This window comes from Rhipicephalus microplus, chromosome 2 (genome assembly GCF_043290135.1).
Source record: "Rhipicephalus microplus isolate Deutch F79 chromosome 2, USDA_Rmic, whole genome shotgun sequence".
NCBI classification, from domain to species: Eukaryota; Metazoa; Arthropoda; class Arachnida; order Ixodida; family Ixodidae; genus Rhipicephalus; species Rhipicephalus microplus.
This window is the reverse complement of record NC_134701.1, coordinates 35,782,794-35,805,363: the sequence shown is the minus strand read 5'-3', so window position 1 is coordinate 35,805,363 and position 22,570 is coordinate 35,782,794. Positions and strand designations below refer to the sequence as shown.

Genomic DNA, 22,570 nt, shown 5'->3' with positions numbered 1-22,570 from the left:
AGTGCGGTAACTAATCAGAGCCGCTGTTCGTCCGCCTTATCAACAAAATCAGCCAGCCGCGAGTGATGCATGATAAGAATGGCATAAAATAAGACAAAAGTCACTTCTGCATGATACCCTGCTGCCATCTCGGCGTTTTGACGGCGGGCAGCTTCTGCTGTTAACGTGTTAATGCAACTGTTTAGTTCGTTCACGAAAGCAGTTGTGGCCATTGTTTCAGCGTGCTTTTCACCATGGGCTGAATATACATGGGTGAAAATCGCGTCGTGACGCAGCTGGTATAGAATAAAAAGAAGCGGACACTTCTTGAATTTTGAGAATAAAGGTTGTTTTGCTAGTTCAGATCGGCTATATTTTTTCAATTTTACTACAACGAAATTTTCGCTTTAACAAATTTTTTTCCGCACCCTTTTAGTTTCGTTGGAGCGGGGTTTGACTGTAGTGAGCTTTGACCTATGTACACAAGTCTTCCCCCATGGTATATCTTTCGCTGAAATCATACCGGCGGCAGAGTGCCATATTTGCCCTCTAAGTTATGACAGCATCCCGAGTGCAGAGAAAACTTCGCCTACTTTTGCATCAGACCAAAGCCTGTTAACCAAGATGATTGCATTTGACCTACCGACTGAACAAGCTAACACCCTTCGTTCTCTCTTAGCATCTTTTTGGGACAACTTCAACCTTGGCGACCACCCCCTCGGCCAGACGTTCGTTAATAAGCCCCGGACCAATGCAGGGGATACGAGTCCCATCCTTCGGCGACCCTACCACGTTTCCCAAGGTGAGCGGTGCATCATCCAACAGGAGGTTGACAAAATGCTTTCTCAGAATGTCATCGAGCCTTCCTGCAGTCCATAGGCGTCCCCTATTGTACTTGTCAAGAAGAAAAACAACAGCTGGAGATTTTATTTATTTATTTACAATACTGCCAGTTTCTTACGAGACCAAAGCAGGAGGGCATGAGTATCAGAATACAATGAATGCTAAGTACTTTCTTACAGGCGGCATACAGAACTGTAGTTATTTTAAAATTGGTAATAATAATCCTAGTTACATAGAAACATTAGACATAGGTATTTATGCATTCCAAATATTCACACTTCGGAAGCAGCGAACTGAATCTTTGCTGCATAAAAAGAATCAATACAGTTTTATACAGAGAAGGCATTGTGTATACTTATACATCCAAATAAATACTACTGGAAAACAGTAATGGAGGTCATGGTTGAAGAAAGTCGTTGTCTCAAAGTATAGTCTCAATTTTTGAAGTGAATTCTGCCAGTGATGGTGCGTTAGTAATGGAGGGATCTAACCTATTCCATTCACTGATTGACAGGGGGAAAAAGGATTGCTTGCAACAGTCGTTGTTGGAAGAGTATTCTTTGATAGTGTATGCATGTTTATGTCGTAGTGTTTGTGATTCTGCCAAAGATATGTACCTGGATGCATCGATCCGGCTGTGGTTAGGCAGAATGTGGTGTAGAAATTTGAGACGCGCGATTTTTGCTCTTGTTGCAAGCGTGGGTAGACCGGAGGTTTCTAAAAGGTTTGTGGGCGAGTCGGTGCGTTTGTACTTATTATGTATAAACCTAATGGCCTTCCTTTGAACCCGTTCAACTTTTGCTATATTAGTAACACCTTGCGGAAACCACACAGTATTAGCGTACTCCAAGATTGATCGCACGAATGTGGTGTAAGTTAGGAGCCTAGTATCTGTCGGCGCGAAGGGTAAACGCCTTCGTAGAAAAAACAGTTTACGCAAAGCCGATGCTGTAACATTGTTAATGTGCGCATCCCATCTCAATTCGGAAGTCAAGGTGACGCCAAGATACTTCTGCTGCGTAACTCTTTGTAAAGGTACGCCGTTAATTGTATAGGTAAAGTCGGAGGGTTCTTTTTTCCTGGTTACCGTCATGCAAACTGTTTTTGTTAGGTTAATTAACATTTGCCACTGCTCACACCAGTGAGCAATCTTACTCAATGAATTATTTAAAGATAAATGGTCATTCGAACTGTTAATTGCTCTATAAATAATGCAGTCGTCTGCGAAAAGTTTAATTTTGCAGTCTATGTTATCAGTGATGTCATTTATGTAAATTAGAAATAATAATGGCCCTAGGATGGAGCCTTGGGGAACACCTGACTTAACTGGGGCCGTCCACGACGATACTCCTTCGAAAACCACGAACTGTGACCGGTTTATAAGAAAGTCTCTTACCCAGTTCGTAATTTCCCCATCCCCAATAATGTTCTGCAATTTTGCGTCGATTATCAGCATTTAAACAAGATCACAAGACATCTACCTTTTGCCACGCTTAGACGATACCCTGGATTGCCTTCACGGCGCAAAATATTCCCTCCATTGAACTTCACTCTGGGTACTGGCAAATTGCCGTTGAAGACATGGACCGCGAGATGACGGCGTTCATCACTCCCAACGGCCTTTACCAGTTCAAAGTGATGCCATTCAGTTTATGCAATGCGCCCACCATGTTCGAGCATATGATGAATGCCCTCCTGCATGGCTTCAAGTGGTCCATGTGCCTGTACCTGGACGACAGAATTGTTTTTGCTCCATCTTTTCCAACACACCTTGAAAGGCCATCGAAAATCTTATACGTCTTTCGTGTGGCGGGACTGCAACTAAATTCAGCAAAGTGCCACTTCAGCCGTCGTGAAAATTCTGTGTTCGGGCATCTCGTTGATTCTGTAGAAGTTCTCCCTGATCAAAATAAAATACGAGCAGTAAAATATTTCTCTGTACTCACCTGTGCCAAAGACGTTCACAGTTTCTTTGGCCTCTGTTCCTACTTCTGCTGCTTTGTTAAAAACTTTGCTGACGTCACACGCGCTTTCACTCAACTCCTCAAAAAAGACGCTGGCATCATCTGGAGCCCTGAGAAAGCAGACGTGTTCCGAAATCTAGCGTGGCTGCTTACTTCTCCTCCTATCCTCCTTCTCTTTGACATCTCAGCTCCAACAGAAGTTTGTAGCGACGTAAGTAGCAATGGTATACGTGCAGTCTTGGCCCAGAAACAACAAGGACGCGACTGTGTTGTTTGCCTATTCCAGCTGCCTTCTTTACCTGCTGAGAGAAAATATTCAATTAGTGACCGCGAATGTGTGGCACGTGTTTGGGAAGTCGGGAAATTTTGTCCCTATTTGTACGGTAGGCCATTCACAGAAATCACTGATCACCACTGATCACCACGCCTTGTGCTGGCTTTCATCTCTGAAAGACCTTTTAGGCAGTCTTGGTCGTCGGGCGCTGCGTCTTCAAGAATTTGACTACTCAGTCCTGTACAAAACCGGCCGCTTGCATCAAGATGCCAACTGCTTGTTTTGATACCCTGTCGACCCTCCAAACGGCGACTCCTCTACGACCACCCTTCCTGCCGGTGTTCTCTATCTGCTTTTCACGACATTGGAATCAAGCAGCGGTGGGATACCTTTCTCAACAGTATTATCCGAAGGCTAACGTCGGTGACGCTCGACCCTTCCCTTCGAATGTTTGAGTTACACGATGGTGTATTGTACTATTGAAATATGTGTCCTTATGGTCCCGAAAGACTACTCGCCATTCAACTTCAATTGCATCAGACTGTTCTCGCCCAGCTTCATGATGCATTGATAGCCGATCACCTTGGCATGGCGGACCTACAACAGAGTTCGCCGGCGCTTCTTTTGGCCTGGCTTGTCCCACAATGTCTGCCGTTAAGGTTGTGGGAATTGAGGCTGGCCCGCTGCCTTTGCGCGGGCTTTCCCGCCTTTTCTGCCGTTCTCATGTCCCGACATGTCTGCCCTCCTTTGCTGTCTGCCGCGCTGGGAAGGGCGGAGTGACGTTTAACTCCCTCACCCGGAAGCGGATGTTGACTGTGGCGCCACGCGCGGGGACTCCCGAGAGGTTTTCGCGCGCTGCGTTGGGAGCGGTCAGATACTCTCCGAGACAGCAAATGGTGAGCCACGCATTCTTTTCCGTCCGTCGACTCCCGTCGCTCGGGGGCTCGTCGCACTTCGCTGACGGCGCCTCGCGCCCGAGGCGAACGCTCACCTTTGTTGCCCCGCTGCGTAAGCTCGGCCGGAGGGCGGTACGGTGTCCTAGTGCGTGGCCTAGCTACGCCGACTCGTCTCCCTTCGAAGCCAACGCGAGCGCCTTCGCCCTCGCTCGAGCAACCGGGCCTTCGTCCCGGTGTCTCCGTGGATCACCTTTATCGCGGAGACGTGCTCGTGGCACCCTGTGTAGTACTTTGTGCACGTGGCGTGGATAAGCCTACTTGCTTTCCCGCCACGCCTTTTTGCAACGGGCTGTACTGCGTTTGGTGTTGCCACAATAAAGTGTTACGACGTTGAGCAGTATCGTGTTCTCGCCACGGCGGCGGTTAACGCATGCCCTGCGGCTCGCTAAGACCGGACCCACGCTGGTGGCCGTACTCCTTCGGGATACGTGTACACCACAAGGTACAACGTGCTACCCTTTCAACGACATGAAAAACCAAATACCCCTCTTGCTGGACGCCTTCAGCCACTGGACGTCCCATGAGACCCATTCTACCGTGTTGGCGTAGACCTGCTTGGCCCTTTTCCCATGTCAGCTGCGGGTAATCGGTGGATTGCAGTACAACCGATTATGCTACCCGATACGCGATCACACGGGCCTTTCCAGCCAGCTGTGCAAGTAATGTGGCTGATTTCCATTTGGTGGACGTGATCCTACACCAGGCACCCCTCGGCAACTACTTACCGGTCGAAGTAGCTACTTCCTTTCCAAAGTGATTGATGACCTCCTTCGCTCCTACGCCACAAAACACGAACTTTCGACTGCTTACCATCCAAAAACAAATGATCTAACAAAGCGCCTCCATTGCACTCTTACTGGCATGCTCTCCATGTATGTCTCCACCGGTTGCCGCGACTAGGACACTACATTACCGTTTGTTACATTCACCTACAATTCCTCTACGCATGACATTGCTGGGTTCTCTCCTTTTTTTTTTCTGTTACTCAGCCGTGACTTTGCCCTATCTTTTGACACACTTCTGCCAAACGAACTAAATGACACGTCTTAGTACACTCGGGATGCAATTACGAAGGCCCAAGCAGTGCGTCAAATAGCTGGACGATGACTACTGGACTCCCAGGACAATCAGAAGAACGTATATGACGCCCGCCATCGTGACATCCACTTCATACCTGACAATCTCGTTCTGCTTTGGTCCCCCTCGTGCCGTGTTGAACCTTCGGAGAAGTTACTCTCACGCTATTCAGGTACCTACCGCATCTTACGCCAAGTACCTGATTTCACTTATGAAATCACCTCTACAGACCCCGCTATCATTCACCCTCAGACTGACATAGTACATGTTACGCGACTCATGCCATATAACTTAGGTTCCTCCTGATTAGCAGCAGGGAAATAACGTAACGGGCGGACAAGAACGACGAAGAGAACAGAGAGGAAAACGAGGTGGACAAACTCTGCAAGCAAGCTGAGTGCCATCTTGTCTGCCACTGAGTTTATGCTGTGTGTTCGTCCAGTAAAGTTATTCTCCCCGTAGCAACATGTTCCGTTATGGAACTACAAAAAGTATGAATTAACCAAAAAATGAGTTTAAATTAAGAGGCTCTTATATGCATTGAAAGTATAGAGGGCCAACCAAAAAATTGAATTTTGTTTGAATTAACCGAAAGTTTTAATTATCAGAGTTTGAATTATCGCGAGTCTACTGTATATAGCTTTTGCCAACCTCAGACTGCCCCCCCAACTTTGACATGCATCTACTCGGATTCGTGCGATTATACATTCAGGTCATCCCTTGAGTCCTAAAAAGGAGCTTTCAGCTTCATGGGATAGACATGGGTCAATCGCTACTATAGCACCTCTATTAGCTCTGCCCCTCTCACTATCTCTTTCAAAGTCTGCTGTTACAAAAGCACCTTCTCGTGTTCCAATCCTCCTCGCTCATCTCTTTATGTCTTTTCCTCAAGATCATAAAGGGTTATTGCTTCCTCAACCCAAGCTTTACTACCCACTCTAAAACCTTCGTCAAGTCCATCCTCCCTGCCGAACAGATATCCGCAAGATCTACAACAAGAAATAGTGTCACTAGTGTTCACGTCCAAGTTGGTGACCCGGTCCTTCTTGGGCGTGGAACACGAGCTGCGTAGTCATTGTGGCTGGGAGGTTCGAAGGTCAGTTGCCTGCACTGGCCAGCATTTCCTAGGAAGAGGCTCAGACGAGGCATACGGTGTGGTGTAGTAGGACGGTACATTCGGGACACAAGTCAATGACGCTCCCTGGTTGCTGCGGGCTGTTGAGACACCCATCCGATTTCCTTCTCTCGTCCTCAATACCCGGAGTCTACAGTGGGATGCCATAGAACAAAAGCTGGAGCACCCGGGCACAATCCGGCGATGCTGGTGCCCAGCTCAAACGCTCCCGATCGAACACCCAGGGCCCTTCTGCCAACGTCACCAGGCATTTAATATATTCAACTTCGTTTTTCTCATCTTCTGGTCTTGATGCCTTGCTTGACATCTTTCTCTCTTTTTATAGTACTTACCGTATTTTTGCGCGTATAACCCGCCGCTGCATATAATCTGCACCCCCACTTTCAGCTCACCGAGAAAGAAAAAAAAATCCTCGCGTTTGCCCGCACATTTCATATACAGAAAAGGCTATACAAAAGCTACTGCTCAAGCAACATAGCACATATCTAGACAGAAAAAGCTTTATTTAGCAAGCAGAATACGCTGTCTGCAAGGCCATTCACAATTCACTCACTGTCGCTGCTCTCGCTAGAGCTATCACTTGAGCCGCAGTCCTCACTATTATGCACAAGGTCATCTTCGGTTCCATCCCTGTTGTTTGAGATGCAGCATTTCTAGAAACGTTTTCGCGCCATCTCACCTGGAATGGCCTTCCATACCTTGACAATCCACTTGCAGAATAGGACAATATCAGGCCTTCGGACTCGTTATGTCCGCGTCAAGTCATAGCAGCCTTCGGCCATCCACTCGGCGTAATAGCGCTTGACATGCACTTTGAAGGGCTTGTTAAGCGACACATCTAAAAGCAGCAACATTGACATCATTCCACCAGGTATAACCACTAAGTCGGTGCCGTTGCGTGAAAGGCGGTCCTTCACTTCCTCAGTTGTGTGGCCGCGGAATGAGTCAAGAACGAGCATGGACCTCTTTGCGAGCATCGCACCGGGCCTCTTCTCCCATACCGTCTTGATCCAGTCTACGAACAAGTCACTGTTCATCCACACGTTCTCGTGTGCACGCACCACCACACCGGCAGGCAACTGAATTTTTGGTAGAGTTTTCCTTTTCAAGATGACGTACGGTCGCAGTTGCGTGCCATCGGCGAGGGCACAAAGCAAGACTGTGATGTGCAGTTTCGTGTTCCCGCTGGTCAGCATGCTCCCCAAACTGCTGCCCGTCTTCTCAATCGTTGTGCCCGACGGCATTTCAAAATAAACAGGAGTTTCATCCGCATTGCCGATTTGCGAGAAAATGTAATTGTGCTGCTTTTGCAGGCTAATTACATATCTCTGGTACTTGAGCAACTTCTCCTCATAAGAAGCCGGCAAGCGTTGACATATTGTAGTCCGCCGTCTGATTGAGAGCCCTTGCCGCTTCATAAAGCGGTGCAGCCATCCCCGGCTCGTACGGAACTCGTGAGGTAGGCCTAGCTCCCTCGAAAGTCGCCATGCTTCCACTTGGGCCATCTCGGTCGATAGGGCGTCACCCCTGCTTCTCACATCTTCGATGAACTTTACTAGCTCCGCCTCCAGCTCAGGGTAGGCACCGATCTTGGGGCCACGAAATGACCTACGGTCGTGGTGCGCGGCTTGTAGGCTCTCTTTCTTCTTTCTTCACAGTCGCATGCAGGACTCATCCACATCGTGCCGTTTTCCCGCTTCGCGATTTCCGAATTCCTCGGCGACGGTGATGATCTTAAGCTTTTGCTGTGCCGTTAAGGACTGCCACCGTACGCTGCTCATGGTGACAGAACAGGTCGACTTAGGCTTCCACGACTTAGCACTATCCCTTATAGTACACTGTAAAAGCACCCTAGAAACAACAGAACCGAAATGCATGCCTGCTACCGCGTCAAAAAGTAGTACATAAGTTTACTGATAATATCTCTATCTCTCTCGCGAACGTCCATAAAATATACTTGTGGTGTGACAGTGAGATTTTACACTGAACAATCGAATTGTCTCTCCCCAAATGTTTTTCTAAACGCTTGAATGATGCAAGCAAGCGAAACCAAAATCGGCCGCAAGCTGCCGTGCTATTTGTGGAGCAACACGAATTTGCGCGAAACCGCCTCCGTAGCCTTCGCTACACTGTTAGGGGCTTCACAGCACAACACGCATTGCTGTGAAGCAGCACTGTAGAAAAAACCCCACGTATTATCCACATCTCCACTTTGCCACTGAAATTTTTGGGTTTTTAATGCAGGTTATATGCGTGAAAATACGGTACCTGGCCACCTCTTATATGTGACAGCATTTTTTCGCTTACCAGTCAACATGTGGTAAGAGTGGAGTTTTCTAGATTGCAAAACTGCACTTTACTAACACGTAAAAAATTGCTTTGCTCTTTTGTGTCCCTTTAACATTGTTCATATAAAAGATATTCATGCGAGCCTTCTTCAACAGCACACACACACACACTCGATCAGCCTAATGACTGCCAACTGCCTCGTTAATGTAGTCTGTAATACAGCAATGATGACTGAGTCAACTAAACTCTTCGTGGTAGCAGCACCACCGAATGTTAATTTGCAGTGATGTTTTGGATATTACATGTGTGCATGAAAGCAAGAAAATACTGCACATTAAGCATAACTTTGGTCACTACTCAACACTGTTTTTGTGTAACAAAGTGGTGGAAATGCCTTTCAGAATTCTGGAGCAGCCATTGGAGCAAAATCTGCTTTTGGAGCAGCTATTGCTGTGTTTGGAGCATGCAAGGGCTTTCCATGACACAGTGGAAAAAAATTTAGCTTTAATTTAGTTTACTGTTCCCTCAGTTTACATAATCATTAACACAGAAGCAGGAAGTTCACAAAATAAGCGCGAAAGAGAAACGAAAGTAGGATTATGTACAAAAGCAGTGACATAAGATAGTGAACAATATTGCACCAACAAGCTAGCCATAGCATGAGGTTTATAGCAGCACATGTGCACATACATCAAAGCTCATTATACGTAGTACAACCTCGTTAATATGCACATAGATGCTGAGAATCAGCTGGGACCGCGGCTAACTATTCATTAAACGCAGTATGCATTAATCACCAAGTTCATAAGCATGCGCGAGGTTACCCTTCAGAGACGGCAGGGAGGGGGGCAAAGGTTCATCGCAGCACCCCTTCCCAACCATGTCAATGCATAAGGCTGACTTTGCGCCCCCCTGTGTCCCCCCCCTGCGCACACGCCTATGACCAAGAACTTATTTGCATTTCTTTACGCACACCATCACCGCTAAGGAAGGAATAAATACAGTGCCACAGCAAATATTGCCTGAGGTGCCCACACTGAAGTCACTTCTCCCTTTTGCCTATTCAGAAATAATTGGCAATCTCGCATCAATGTTTGATGGCACGCGATGGCAAGATCGAAGAGCATTTCGAAAGTACTGCAAAGATCCACAATGCTCAACTCTGCAGCAGTGCGCTGTTTCATTTTTGAAAAGCGGTGCACACTGAACACGATCCCGCGCAACGATTGGGGCGGCAGCGATCGGCGCCTCAGCCCTCTCATGTAGCCGACATCTATTAAATGCATGCAGTAGGCTTAAAGCAGTGCTACGCCACACACGTAGGCTTTTTGTCGACGATCAAGTCATACTGGTGAGCGGTAGTCGCCACTTCGCCTTCGTTTTTTGCCAATATTTACCAGAAAAAGCTGCACCGCAATCGCGCAAAAGCCGATATAATTGATCATCCGATTCTGTGCTTTTGCAGCAGCCAAGTGTGTAATGTGGTTACCATCACGTAATATCTGCTCCCGATGCGAGCTGTCAACATTACTTTCCGTTCCAAAACTAGCTTGTGACGCAGAAATGGCACAAATTCGAAAAAAAGAGACCCTTTTGGAGCAGTAGGGCACACTAGTTTCTTATTGGTGCAATTGGCGCAAGTTTCCCATCACTGGTACTATGATTTCACACAGACAGGTCTGCATTAAGATGCCAACTTTCCATAACCGTGTATTTTTTTTTCCACTGTTCATTTTGTCAGCGCTGCAAATTCTCTGACTTATTTCTTCAATTTTTGAACAATTAAAGCAAGGCAAATACCTCAGTCACATGAGTCAAATCTGAGAAGTGCGGCAGCATGCTTAACATGTTTTGCATTCATGAAGCCTTTGAAAAAAGCTCTGCTAGTTACACAGCTCAAACTACAGATACAGCAAAAAACAGGGCTAGCAAGAACTTGCCATTCAATGCACACAGCCATTTCAAGTCTGTTTTGGATGTTATCACAAAAATAATTCTTTACTGTACAATCATTTTGCAGAAGAAACGCTAGGCATCGTGGCTGTGGGCATCTTTTGCCATTTGTACCACTTGTTTGACAGAGTAGCGTCTCCTAAACCCAATATTCATTTGGGCTTACGTGCTCTAGGTCTTGAAGAGCAAACACCTAAAGAAAAGACTGGCAAAATAGCACTAGATAAGCTGGTATACATACCCAGTGAGGAGGATGTCGATGCTGAGCAGCTCACAATGGCGCGTTCCTTGCAAACAAAGGATTCCGCCATGGAACGTTCTTCTGCAAGGGCCAGCTCTTGCAGTTCTTTCTGAAAAAGATATTTTGAAACACCTCTTCGAACACGGGCTTTCACGCTTCGTAAGTGCCACCCCCAATACATATCCGTGCAAGCAAAATATGAGCATACAAGACTTACATCAATGCAGGACAAAAGCAGCACTGTCAATGAATGAATGCTTCGTTCAAGTGAAATAAAATCTCTTTTCACGGGAGCTGACAGATATGCATCAGGAGTGAAATTTCCATGCCACATGCACAAATGAGTCCCAAAAGAATGGTATGGGGTAACATTTCTGATGCTGTCTCATGACATGTGCTTGAGACAAGATGAAAGACTGCACTCAAATACAGCCCGTTCCAGGGACAGCCCCTGATTACAACAAAAGGCAACTCCCAAACGAGATTTCGCATTTTTGCTGTGTTTACCCTTCGACATCCATGATTTCCACAAACGTCCCAGGACGGCCTTAAAGCTGCGATCGGCATAAATAAGGAGTGGCTGAAGAATCATGATCATACCGCCAGGTATCATCACAGGCATACGATTATTCGAACCAATCTTTTCTTTTTTTACAAAGTCGGTGAAATGTGCTCGCATCCTGTCCATCACCAGCATTTCTGGCTTCACATGGATGAATCCGTCAGGTCGACGTGAAAAACAGAGGTCAAGCCACACCCATCATTTCTTTATCCATCCAATCCTTAGTGTTGGCCTGAACTACCACTGCAGAAGGGAAAACATCTTTCGGCAAGGTTTCTCGCCTTAAAATAAGCATGGAAGGCAGCTTGGTGCTGTCTGCGCAGCAGTTGAGCACAATGGCGAAGAGTGATTTCTCATGGCCTGTTGTCCTCACCTTGACAGTTTTTTGGCCTTTCTCAGTGACACTTCTCCTAAGCGGGATGTCAAGGGTCAACAACACTTCATCCACATTGACAATGTGGCTCCCGCTGGCGTTGTGTTTCGCTATTTCCCCCCGCACGAATGAGCTAATGTGCTCCAGCTGCGTCTGGAAGTGGTCAGGAAGCTTCTGACACACTGTAGTGCGGTCTCTCATGACAAGCTGATTCTGCCACATAAAGCAGAAACACCACGACGGACCACAATTGAACTGTATAGCATTAGTCTCCGCTGCCAGAGCCTTCTCCTTCAGGCGCAGCTGCACTGTTGACAAGCCTCTTCCTACGGCTCGCTGTTGCAACATCCACGTTCGCAGGCTACGCTCGAGGCCCTGCCAGCGTGCCTTCTTTGTCGATTTAATTGTCCAGAGGACGCCGTGGGCTTTGTGCCAGTCCCGGATCATTTTATCACGGACATTGAATTCCCTCCCTCCAGCACGGTTTCCATCTTTTTCGGCAAATTAAACTGTGCACAACTTGAACTTGCGTCGAAACTTTGCCGACTTTGCTTTCCATGTGGCATGATGGTGCATTGTCGGATTAGCGAGGCTGCTGAGCCTATGCCACTATGCTACAATGCTGATTTAATTGATATGTGAGATCTAAGGTCCCAAAACCACCATATGATTTTTAAAGACGTTGTGGTGGAGGGCTCTGGAAATTTTGACCGCCTTGGTTTTTTAACGTGCACCCAAATCTGAGTGCACAGGCCTACAGAATTTTCGCCTCCATCGAAAATGCAGCTGCCGCATCCGGAATTTGATCCCGTGACCTGCGAGTCAGTGGCCAAGTACCTTAGCTGCTAGACCACCATGGCGAGGCTGCGCTACGATGCTGTAACGATGCACTACACATGCGACAAGCAGCAGCCGCGAGTGCTATGGGGAAGGAAGTGATGGCAAAGAAAGCAGCTCTGAAGCCCGATCTCGCATTTCATAATTTACAAATTATGAAATTTATAATTATAATTATAATTATAAAAGCGAGTTTCATCTTTCTTTAATTTTTTGTGCTGAGCTACACTAGCTGTGTTATTTATAGAGAGTTAATTTACCACTCTTCTCATTATCTTGTAAAATGCGGTTTCTGTGCACAGCAAACAGGGCGCACGGGATATCCAGGCTGCCGAAGCCGCGGCGTCAAACCTGATTTTGACTGCATATAAGTCACACCGTTGTATAAGCCACACCAACGAAAAATTATGAAAAAAAATAAATGCGACTTAAGTCACTTAACCCAATGCAAGCTCACTGCGCCACCTTACTACATACGACAAAAATGCGCTGAAGTTTCGGAGCTCTGAGGACCGCCGAACAGTATGGTGTATATAAAAAGCTTTCATCTGATATATCTGTTCTGATATATATGTTCTGAACATATATATCATTTGATATATATGTTTTTTCCTTTGATATATATGTTCTGATATATGTTCTGTTCTTTCATTTGATATATGTTCTGTTTCTTAGCCACTATACTACTGCAGCAGGGCTATATAAAAAGCTTGCCGTTAGCACTCTTGACAACATATGTAGACCTGTGCGCCAGTCCCAAAAATCAGCGGAGGTGCACTGGTGTTTCTGCTTCCGGAGGTACCGCATTAAAGGGTACACGAGTCGTGAGCTGATGCCTGCTGAGAAAGCGCATGCACCAGCGTTCACAATGCAAGCTTAGAAAAAAAAATGGATGCACTATCTGTATGAACTACCCCCTCTCTCGGCTCCTATCTTTTTGTCTGTCCCTGGCACTTGCAGGACTAAATTGTGTGAGTGTGGCCCGCTCGCTGATGAGGGGAGTTTGAGACCAAATTGGAACCCTCAAAGAGAAAGGGCCGGCGAACACTGACACATGATAATACTAGTGAAGACACTAAAAAGTGCCACTAACTGACACAGCGACAGAAAAAAAGGTAGACAAAAAAGTACTTAAAAATAAAAAATAAAATGAGGTGGTGCTAAACAAGAAGAAAGTCCGAATCCAGGAAGCCTTTTTCGACTTTACCCTTCTTTCCTGTTTATTTCTATTGATTTCTTCTTCTAATTCTATTTCTGTTTTTTTTTATTTCAATCCTATTTTTTATTTTTTTATCATTCCATTCTTGCTTGCTTTATATTTTTTTCCATATTTAATGCATGCCTTTGTCTGTGTTGCACCAACTGGCGATAGCATACGACAGCAAACTACAGCCCAGGCCCCTAGGCTCCTGCACGCTACGTATTGTCACCAAGCCGCTTGATGGGCAAGAGGAAGAACACCTACTCGGCATGACAGCACATTCAATATGCAACAGACCGCTATGCTATACGTGATTTTTAATATATTACATCGTTACAGCAGCGTACTATGACAGCGAGCAAGACAATCATGCATTTCTGTTAGAGGACACCACACAATGAGGAGATTTCTCGAGACTTCTGGAGGAGAGAACAACACGACAACTTCCAGGGAGTTATTTTCGATGTGTCCATCTAGAGATGTCCACAGTTCATTTCAGCAGAGCAAATTCAGCTGCTCGAAAATGCAGCAGGCTGTGATGTTGGCTCTTGACCACGTCATTGCACTGAACGCGCCAGCACATTCTGGCATAAGAGTAAACAAAATTTACAGAAACAGGAACTTGCCAAGTCTGAATCTGCACCATTGTTTTCTATGCGTCTGAGAAAAATACAGGAAACCTTCACCAACCTTCACAGGTGTGTTAGACGGGCGGCCACATTAAACGACACTAAAGTGAAAAACCATAATTCCCGTATTAGTGAAGTACAATTTCCCAGTCCCGAAAACACGACTCTTACGGCAAATAGACGCTTGTTAGAGGAGAAAATAACCTAAATAAAAAGTGCGCGTGGGGGCATCGCTTTGAGATTCCCCCACCAAACGCAATGGCGTCATAGATTGTGACAGCATTCACTGCGTCCTACGTTGTCATGAATAAGGGGCCCAAGGTGCGTGCCAGGCACTGGAATACGGCGCATGTGCACAAGACCCCGATGGTGCGCAGACGTGCCTCGTTCACGTTCGAGATTGGTTGGAAAAAAGTTTGTGGTACGCGACCTGAGCTATGATGAAAAATCACGGAGGATGAGCTGGCACTGTGCTGTGGGGCTCCAAGCTGCGAGGACGTGGAAAACCAGCGTTGCTGCCGCGAAAGAAGCAGGTTCTGAAGGATGTTGGCGTGAGAGGCTGAGGAAAGGAAAGCAGCCAGCGACCTCGGAGGTCTTCCAGAGTTAGGACGCCCAGACTTCCGCACCCTTGCCCAGCAATTCCTGGTGGGCTTGCAGCTATCCCACTTAGCGCTAAAGCGGTAGCAGCCCACACCATTCAGCACAGTGGACCCGTCAACAAGGAAGTCCATGACGAGCTAAGCCTAGCCTAGCCAGGCAGAAGACTGAGATGAAGACCGGAACACTAGCGATGAGGAAAGGCGGATAATTTCATGGAAAAGGACCAAGACTGTAGCAACGCATGAGAAGGACGTCAACAACAGAATCGACAAACTGCCGACACAACAAAGGGGCACACAGTTGACATGGCAACGCGACGAACCGTAAGAACGTTCCATTGTTGAGACGCCAAATCGGCTTAGTACTAGCAGCTAGGACTATAAACGGATATAAACTAGGCTACAGTTGTTTTGTTTGTGTTGCATTGGGGTAACATTGTCCAACGCCTCCTCTATAAAGATGCCTGCGATGTCACACCCTTTCCAATGGGGACAGGAGGTCCCTCATAGTTTAGTGCTTTCTCAGTAAGGAGCATTCGCAGCCGACACTACTTTTGCTGAATTTGCAAATGACGCCATCAAAACGACACGACTGTGTTACCTCCAAGATAGCAGTAGACATTCCTTTAATCTCAAAGGCGGTGAGGTTCAAGCAGCCGCCGCAGCGAGCGCTCGCTGTCGACACTGTTTAGGGGACCACAGGAGAAGAGAACAGCAGAGGGCAAGGAACCACTTCTTCGGCTCAAGTCACAGGCATCTTTCTAGAAAAGGTGTTCCTTTATGAGTCCACGAGTATTCGTTCCCGCTTTTGATCTTTTGCCTTTTATCTTTTGGGTGATAAAGTGTGTTTGCCATGCCCGTCTCCGGTCTCTCTCAATCTAGTCCTTTGCAAGCACTCATGAGATCAATTGCGAAATACATAGTTTTTAATTGGTAAAAATGAAGTACATTGTCATTTGTGGGTGACAGAACTAGCATATGAGTTTCAGAAGATTTGATAGCGCCCATTTTCACATTCGTGAAGTCATGCATGGTGTGATATCGGCCCGATATTGGAAAAATGGAATTCAATCTTGTTTTGTTTTTTTCGCTGATAATGACCTTTCATTATAGAAAAGCTGGTGATATTAGAGTTCACAAAGTACAGTTTATTATTTTAAATGATGTCATGGTTTCATTTTAGTATTCCTTTAAACTTAATTCTATGGCTAACGTGATGAGAATTTACGCATGGCCTGAAGATGTATGCAAACAAAGAATGTGTAAGTGCTGCATTCATTGCGGTGAAGTGCATTTCGTCCCTCTCGTTAAGTGTCGAAAGTTCTGAAAGCTTCACAATGACAAAATCACGCTGAAGAGGAAGGAGCTGAAACAGAAGGCACACTGCTGGCCAAGATCCTATCAATCAGCAGCAGCTTAAATGGAGTCCATTACATGGACACATCGAGAAGAACTCCCCCAGCGAAGTAATGCATTTTTATACCCAGAATCCTCATTCGGGTTAAAATACAGGACTAACGGCTGCGCACTGTAATTGTGGCATGGCGGCATGACCTTTCTCAAAATTTTGGTGGCGGCGCAAGCGGTGCGAGTGTGAACAGGCGGCAGCATCAGCGTGGCGACGCACAGCTTCAAACATGTGCTACATGATTTAGTGGCTAGCGCCACGCACTGAGGATTGAAAGGTCACTGGTTTGATACCCCGGAACAAAACTTTTCCTTCTTGTTATTTTCTTTGCAATGTATAAGTATATATATTTTACAACGTCATATCGATGATGAAAATATGTCAGTGGAACCATGGTGAAACCCCGCCATAAAACACTTTCGTGTTCGTAAATTTCGTTTCATGCAATAAGAACACAAAATCAAGATACTTACAGCCTCTCTCCTTTGTTCAGCTTCGTATTCCTTCAGGAGACGTGCATTCTCTGTTTTCTGTTTGATTATGTACTCCAGGATGCATTCCTTGTCATACAGGTAGCCTTCTGGTCTGCGTGAAAGTTCCTTCTAATTGTTAAGGCAACTCTAGTATGGTTACCACAGTGTCACATTACTGAGGCACCCCACACAAGGAAAATCACGGAGGTTTCTAAAACCAAAGCTTTTTCCAACACTCTCACATCCCTCTCAAAAGTTTCTCAAAGTTGCAGAATAGTGCGTCGCACTTCCTATTGTGCAGCGCAGCAAGGGGACTCAGATATGATGGCACCTTCACAAATCATAGCGTATGTTACCTTCACTGCTTACATGAACTGCTGTTGCATTACCACAGTGATACAGCAAATTTATTAATAAAGATTGCTCATAGAGCAGACTTTATTAAATCAGATGAAGCCGTGTTTCTCTCATATAGAGAAAACAAGCACGTGTTCAAGCGCATAACTTTGTAGTGCTTTTGATTTATTCAAGACCTGAAAAACAGGTCATAGGCAGAATACTCAAAAAAGCGCAAAGCCGGAGAAATGGTAATTCCCACCAAGTACATACTTCTTTATAATTGATTACTTTGATGCATATATTTAAAAACTTCATTCTGTAGAGCCACTGATTTATAGCAAACAAAGCAAGAATGCTACGATTCAAAAAGAGAAAAAAAAATACTGGTAAATAACCTCAGCATTAGATACCTATGAACGACAATTTTTTTTTTTTTTAACATAGACAAGCTCTTCGCAAGGTCAGTAAATGAAGGCATCAAGCTCTTGGGGAAAAAAAGAAACAGTAAACAGATGTAAATTTAAAAAAAGAGACATCTTTGGCTGACATTGAGTCAATGTAAATAGAAAAAAATGTTTTGATGATTGCAAACTAAAAAAAATGCAAAGCACCTAACAAACTATTAAGAACCTAAAAAAACTAACAAGCTGTGAAAGAAACAGCTTAGGCCAGCAACATGCCTTCTCGCACTACAAAGAAACATTCCCTATGAAATCATCAGTCCGAATAATTTGTGGCATCAAAATCTTTTTCACGCACTCTAATGTTTTCAGAATCGAAGGTAAGTCCACCAGTTGCCTGTCATGGTATCGCACGTTTGCCATTCGTCCTTTTGACCACCGTATAGTCCCTCATCAAAGTAAGCAACACCTTTTCCCTCGCACCTCTGTAGCTGGAGTGAGAACCCGGCACCTAGCAAGTTTCTGGCATCATCGTTCATGTCTAACAAGTACCTCTGACACCCATCAATCGCAAAAATTTTGTTAAAAACGCGCGAAATTGAACGGCGATGCCGCCAGAATCGTCGCGTTCCCAGCTCTTCCTACGCAGCAAAGCTCTCTTCAATGCCCCTTACAAGCTCCTGCCATTTTCGTGGCCACTGCAACAACATAGCAAGCTCTCCCCAAAGTGTGATGGAGGAGTCTCGTGACCAAGGAAGCATTGAAGTTATATGTTAATAAGAACTTCAAGTGTGTAAAAGTGAGTCTGGCAAAAGTGAAGAAGAATGTGAGCAAACTTTGTAAAGAAGTTGGCACTGAGTCTTTGTCCAAGCAGATTTCCAAGTCCAAAGTGGGTAGCTTAAAAGCTATTTAAGCCCTAAGACACAAAAAGTGGATACTCCTTTACAAACAATAATTAGTAAGCTGAGTGTGTGGCACCAACATATTATTAGCTTTCTGTTGAAGTGACTCAAGTGCCTTGTTGTCAATTACCCTTTTCGGATAACAAGTTCTTGCGACGTTTTCGGGTTCTTTTACTGCAAAGATAACACAGGCTATCTTTTTTTTCTGTCTGTAGTAGAGTGCAAGAAAGTCAAACTTGCACGGCAACCAACGCGCTTGTGCAACACTCGATCCGCTTATCACAAGCCTCCTTATATACTCGGCTGCATTACTGAATAAACTGCTTTTGTTCCCCGCTACTCGTCTGGTATACATGGTGTCAAAAGTGGGCACGGCAGTTAGTTTCTGCTGTGCAAGCAAGCTTTTCCATGTAACCACAGCCTTAACGGAGACAGTGCGGGACGAGGGTTCCTCACGCCCAAGCCCGCGAGACAAGTCCGGATCACCCAGAACTGCAGACACAACCATGAGTTCGACACAACCATGAGTTCGACACTACCACCCCCCAAGCCACTCGACACCACCGGCGATGTTTACCATAACTGGAACATCTGGAAAAGTGAGTTCGAACTTTTCGCAATAGCAACGAATGTGAAGGCACAGCCGCAAGATGTTCAAGCAGCTACATTTCTCATGACCATCGGCGAAGAGGCAAGGCGGGTTTTCGAACCTTTAAATTTGAGAAGGACGAAGACAAGAATGATCAGAATGTCCTAACCCGGAAGTTCGAAGACCACTACAAACCAGTTACAAACCTCACCTTCAACGAGTTCAGGTTTGGTTCCAGAAACCAGCGAGAAGGCGAGTTGTTTAAGGATTGAATCACAGAGCTCAGGATTCTAGCAGCGCTGTGCGAATTCGGGGAGCTTGAAGATAGGCTTCTATGCAGTAGAATAATCCTCGGGATACGAGACAAGGAACTTCAGCAGAGACTTATCCATGATAATCCCTCCTATGTCAAAACGGTTGAGATTTGCCGTGCTAAAGAACAGAGTAAAGAACAGGTCGATCAAATCCGAGGCAGCACTTCTTTTGAATCTGAAAAAAGCATTGACACGGTAAAAGAAAAAAACGCCCCCTTCCTGAAATGCGGCTTGCAACATCACAGATCTCGAAGATGTCCGGCAATGGGGAATTGCAAGAAATGTAACGGTCGAAATTATTGCAAGCGTTTGTCGCACTCGAAGCATGGAAACGCGGTCAGAAGGATGACAGATACGACATGTAGAAATGACCGACGATGAAGAATACTTCCTGCAAGTGTTGGAAGTTCACGCGATCAAGAACGATGAGCACTGGGTGGCGACGTTAAATGTAGCCGGTGCTATGATCAGGTGCAAAATAGACACGGGAGCGAACTGTTGTGTCATACCAGAATCTGTCTTTCGAAAGTTATCAGTGGCTCTTGCGCAAAACAGTTCCACTACCTTGCGTACTTTTTTCGGTCACACACAAAAAGCAATCGGAAAGATAAACCTTGCGGTCTCTAGGAGCACGCAGAGCACCAAGGTTACGGTTTTTATTGTCGCTCAAGAGGTGCCAGTTACACTAAGTGGTGAAGTCGCTGAGAGACTCGGCCTAATACAACGCATAGATGCAGTCAACGTCGAAGCGCCTGACACGTTGGTATCCGGCTTTGATACTTTCCAGGGCCTAGGACAACTTGAAGGCTTCACCTATCGCCTGCAGCTTAAACCCGATGTACCACCTACCATCAAACCCGCAAGGAGAATTGCCGTCGCCCTTCAAGAACCAGTGAAAGCAAAGCTAGACGAGATGGAACGCGATGGCGTCATCACAAAGATGAAAGAGCCATGCGTGTGATCCAGCCACATGGTCGTAGTAACAAAGAATGGGAAGGTACGCATATGTTTGGATCCTTCAGATTTAAACAAGGCGATTTTGTGAGAGCATTACCATGTGCCGACTTTAGACGACGTACTGCCGCGGCTGCAAGGAGCCAAATATTTTTCCATGCTCGATGCTGCTTCAGGCTTTTGGCAAATAACCCTTGATGAACAAAGTTCACGTGTGTGCATTTTAAGCACACCATTTGGAAGGTACAGGTTTCTACGGATGCCGTTCGGCATCACATCGGCACCAGAGGTTTTTCAACGTGCCATGCATGAAGTGGTTGGAAATTTGGCTGGCGTAGCGGTCGTGATGGATGATATACTAGTCTTGGGAAAGACGAGGCAGGAGCATGACAGAAACCTCACCGCCTTGCTTGAACGCTGCAGAGAATGCAATTTAAGGCTCAACAGAAAGAAGTGCCAATTTTTGCAGTCCAGTGTACGTTACATGGGCCACCTCCTCACTGCAGAAGGACTCTCATTGGATCCAGAAAGAGTACAAGACATTATTCAAGTACCTGCGCCGAAAAACCGTAAGGAGCTTCAAATATTCCTTGGAATGGTCAACTTTGTATCTCATTTCATCCCAAACCTGTCTGTTGCATCCACGCGTATGCGAGAGCTGCTTAAGAAGGACGTCGCATGGACGTGGACAGAAGCGTAGGAAAACAGTTTCCAAAAGTTGCGAGCTAGTCTTGCTACAGCGCCAGTACTAGCCTACTTTGACCAGTCCAAAGCAGTGAAATAGTCCGTTGACGCGAGTCAGTACGGCGTCGGCGCAGTCATCCTACAAGATGACCACCCCATAACCTATTCTTCCCGTTCTTTAACGGCCCCGCAGCAGAAATATGCACAAATCGAAAAAGAAACCCTAGCCACAGTTCATGGCTGTATGAAGTTCAAGGACTACATACTCGGACAGCCATTAGTCCAGTTGAAACCGACCATCAGCCGCTTGAATCAATTTTCAAGAAACCACTCTGCGATTTTCCTCTTCGTCTTCAGCGCATGCGCCTCGTGCTACAAAGATTTCCCATCGGCGTGACATACAAACCGGGAAAAGAACCGTCTTTGGCCGACGCACTTTGGCGTTTTCCTCGCAAAACAGAGCTGGTGGATGAAACGAAACAATTTCAAGTCAACGCTGTTTCTTCGTAACCTGTTTCAAATCAGCAGCTACTCAGCATGAAAGCAGAGACCGAGAAGGACACACTCATGACCGAGCTCTGCCGCTACACAAATACAGAGTGGCCTCAAAGCATGCAGCAGCTGCCGGATGCCTTAAAGCCATATTGAAGCTTCTGGGATGAGCTCCACGTCGAGGACGGGCTGCTTCTCAGAAGTAACAAGCTTGTCATTCCGCCAGCAAAGTGCAGAGAAGTTATCGGCCTGCTCCACGCTGCACATTGTGGCGAAGATAAAATGAAGGCAAGGGCACGACAGGTAATGTACTGGCCAAGCATGAATGCTAATATTTCAAATGTAGCGAAGACACGTGCTGTTTGTGACAAATACAAAAAAAAGAAATGCAAGGCTTCCCATGATCAGCCACGAGTCACCAACTCTGCCATGGCAAGTTGTCGGGGTGGATCTTTTTCACCACGAAGGCAATGAATACCTCATAATCGTTGACCCGTACTCATTTTTCTTTGAGATTCGCTAGCTTAGTCATGCCACTACTGCTGCAGTAATCAAAGCAAGTGCAGAAATATTTGTGACGCATGGCATTCCAGCGAAGCTGTGCAGTGACAACGGCCCGCCTTTCAATAGCACGAACTTTCACGCTTTTACGAGCAAATTTAATATCAACCACATCACGTCTAGCCCGTACTACCCGCGCGGCAACGGCTTAGCAGAACGCGCTGTTCAGGAAGCTAAGCATCTGTTAAACAAGTGCTCGTTTTCCTAGCTTGAATATTACAGTGCGTTGCTGAAATGGTGGAACACTCTGAGGGACGAATGGCTGCAATCGTCAGTTCAAAGGCTCACGGGACGTCACACCTAAAGCCAACTACCGGTCCTCAACTGTCACTTGGAACCGAAGACGGTTCCCACAGAAACTGTTCATCAGCGACTGCAAGAAATACAACATAAACAGCGCTTCTACTACAACAAAACTACAAGGAGTCAGCCAGACCTTCATAGTGGAAACCGAGTGTCCGTATATGACACACGCAGCAGAACGTGGGCTCTAGCCATAGGGGTCGGTCCTGCAGGACCCACGCGATCCTACGTGGTGACT

General features: G+C 46.1%; 1 protein-coding gene across 6 annotated transcripts in view; it reads right to left on the bottom strand.

The window, feature by feature from the left end:
• LOC119169143 (nitric oxide synthase-interacting protein) overlaps positions 1–22,570 on the bottom strand; it is a 264,086-nt gene that overhangs the window by 168,757 nt on the left and 72,759 nt on the right. For 4 of the 6 annotated variants that reach the window (XM_075882999.1, XM_075883002.1, XM_037420244.2 and 1 more), the window contains 2 exons: positions 16,794–16,905; positions 10,712–10,820 (listed from right to left, as the gene is read on the bottom strand). The exons of the other annotated variants lie outside the window; for them this stretch is intronic. In XM_075882999.1, coding sequence (XP_075739114.1) covers positions 10,712–10,820; positions 16,794–16,905 — 221 coding nt within the window. The remainder of the gene's footprint in view (positions 1–10,711; positions 10,821–16,793; positions 16,906–22,570) is intronic. 6 annotated transcript variants of the gene reach the window in all.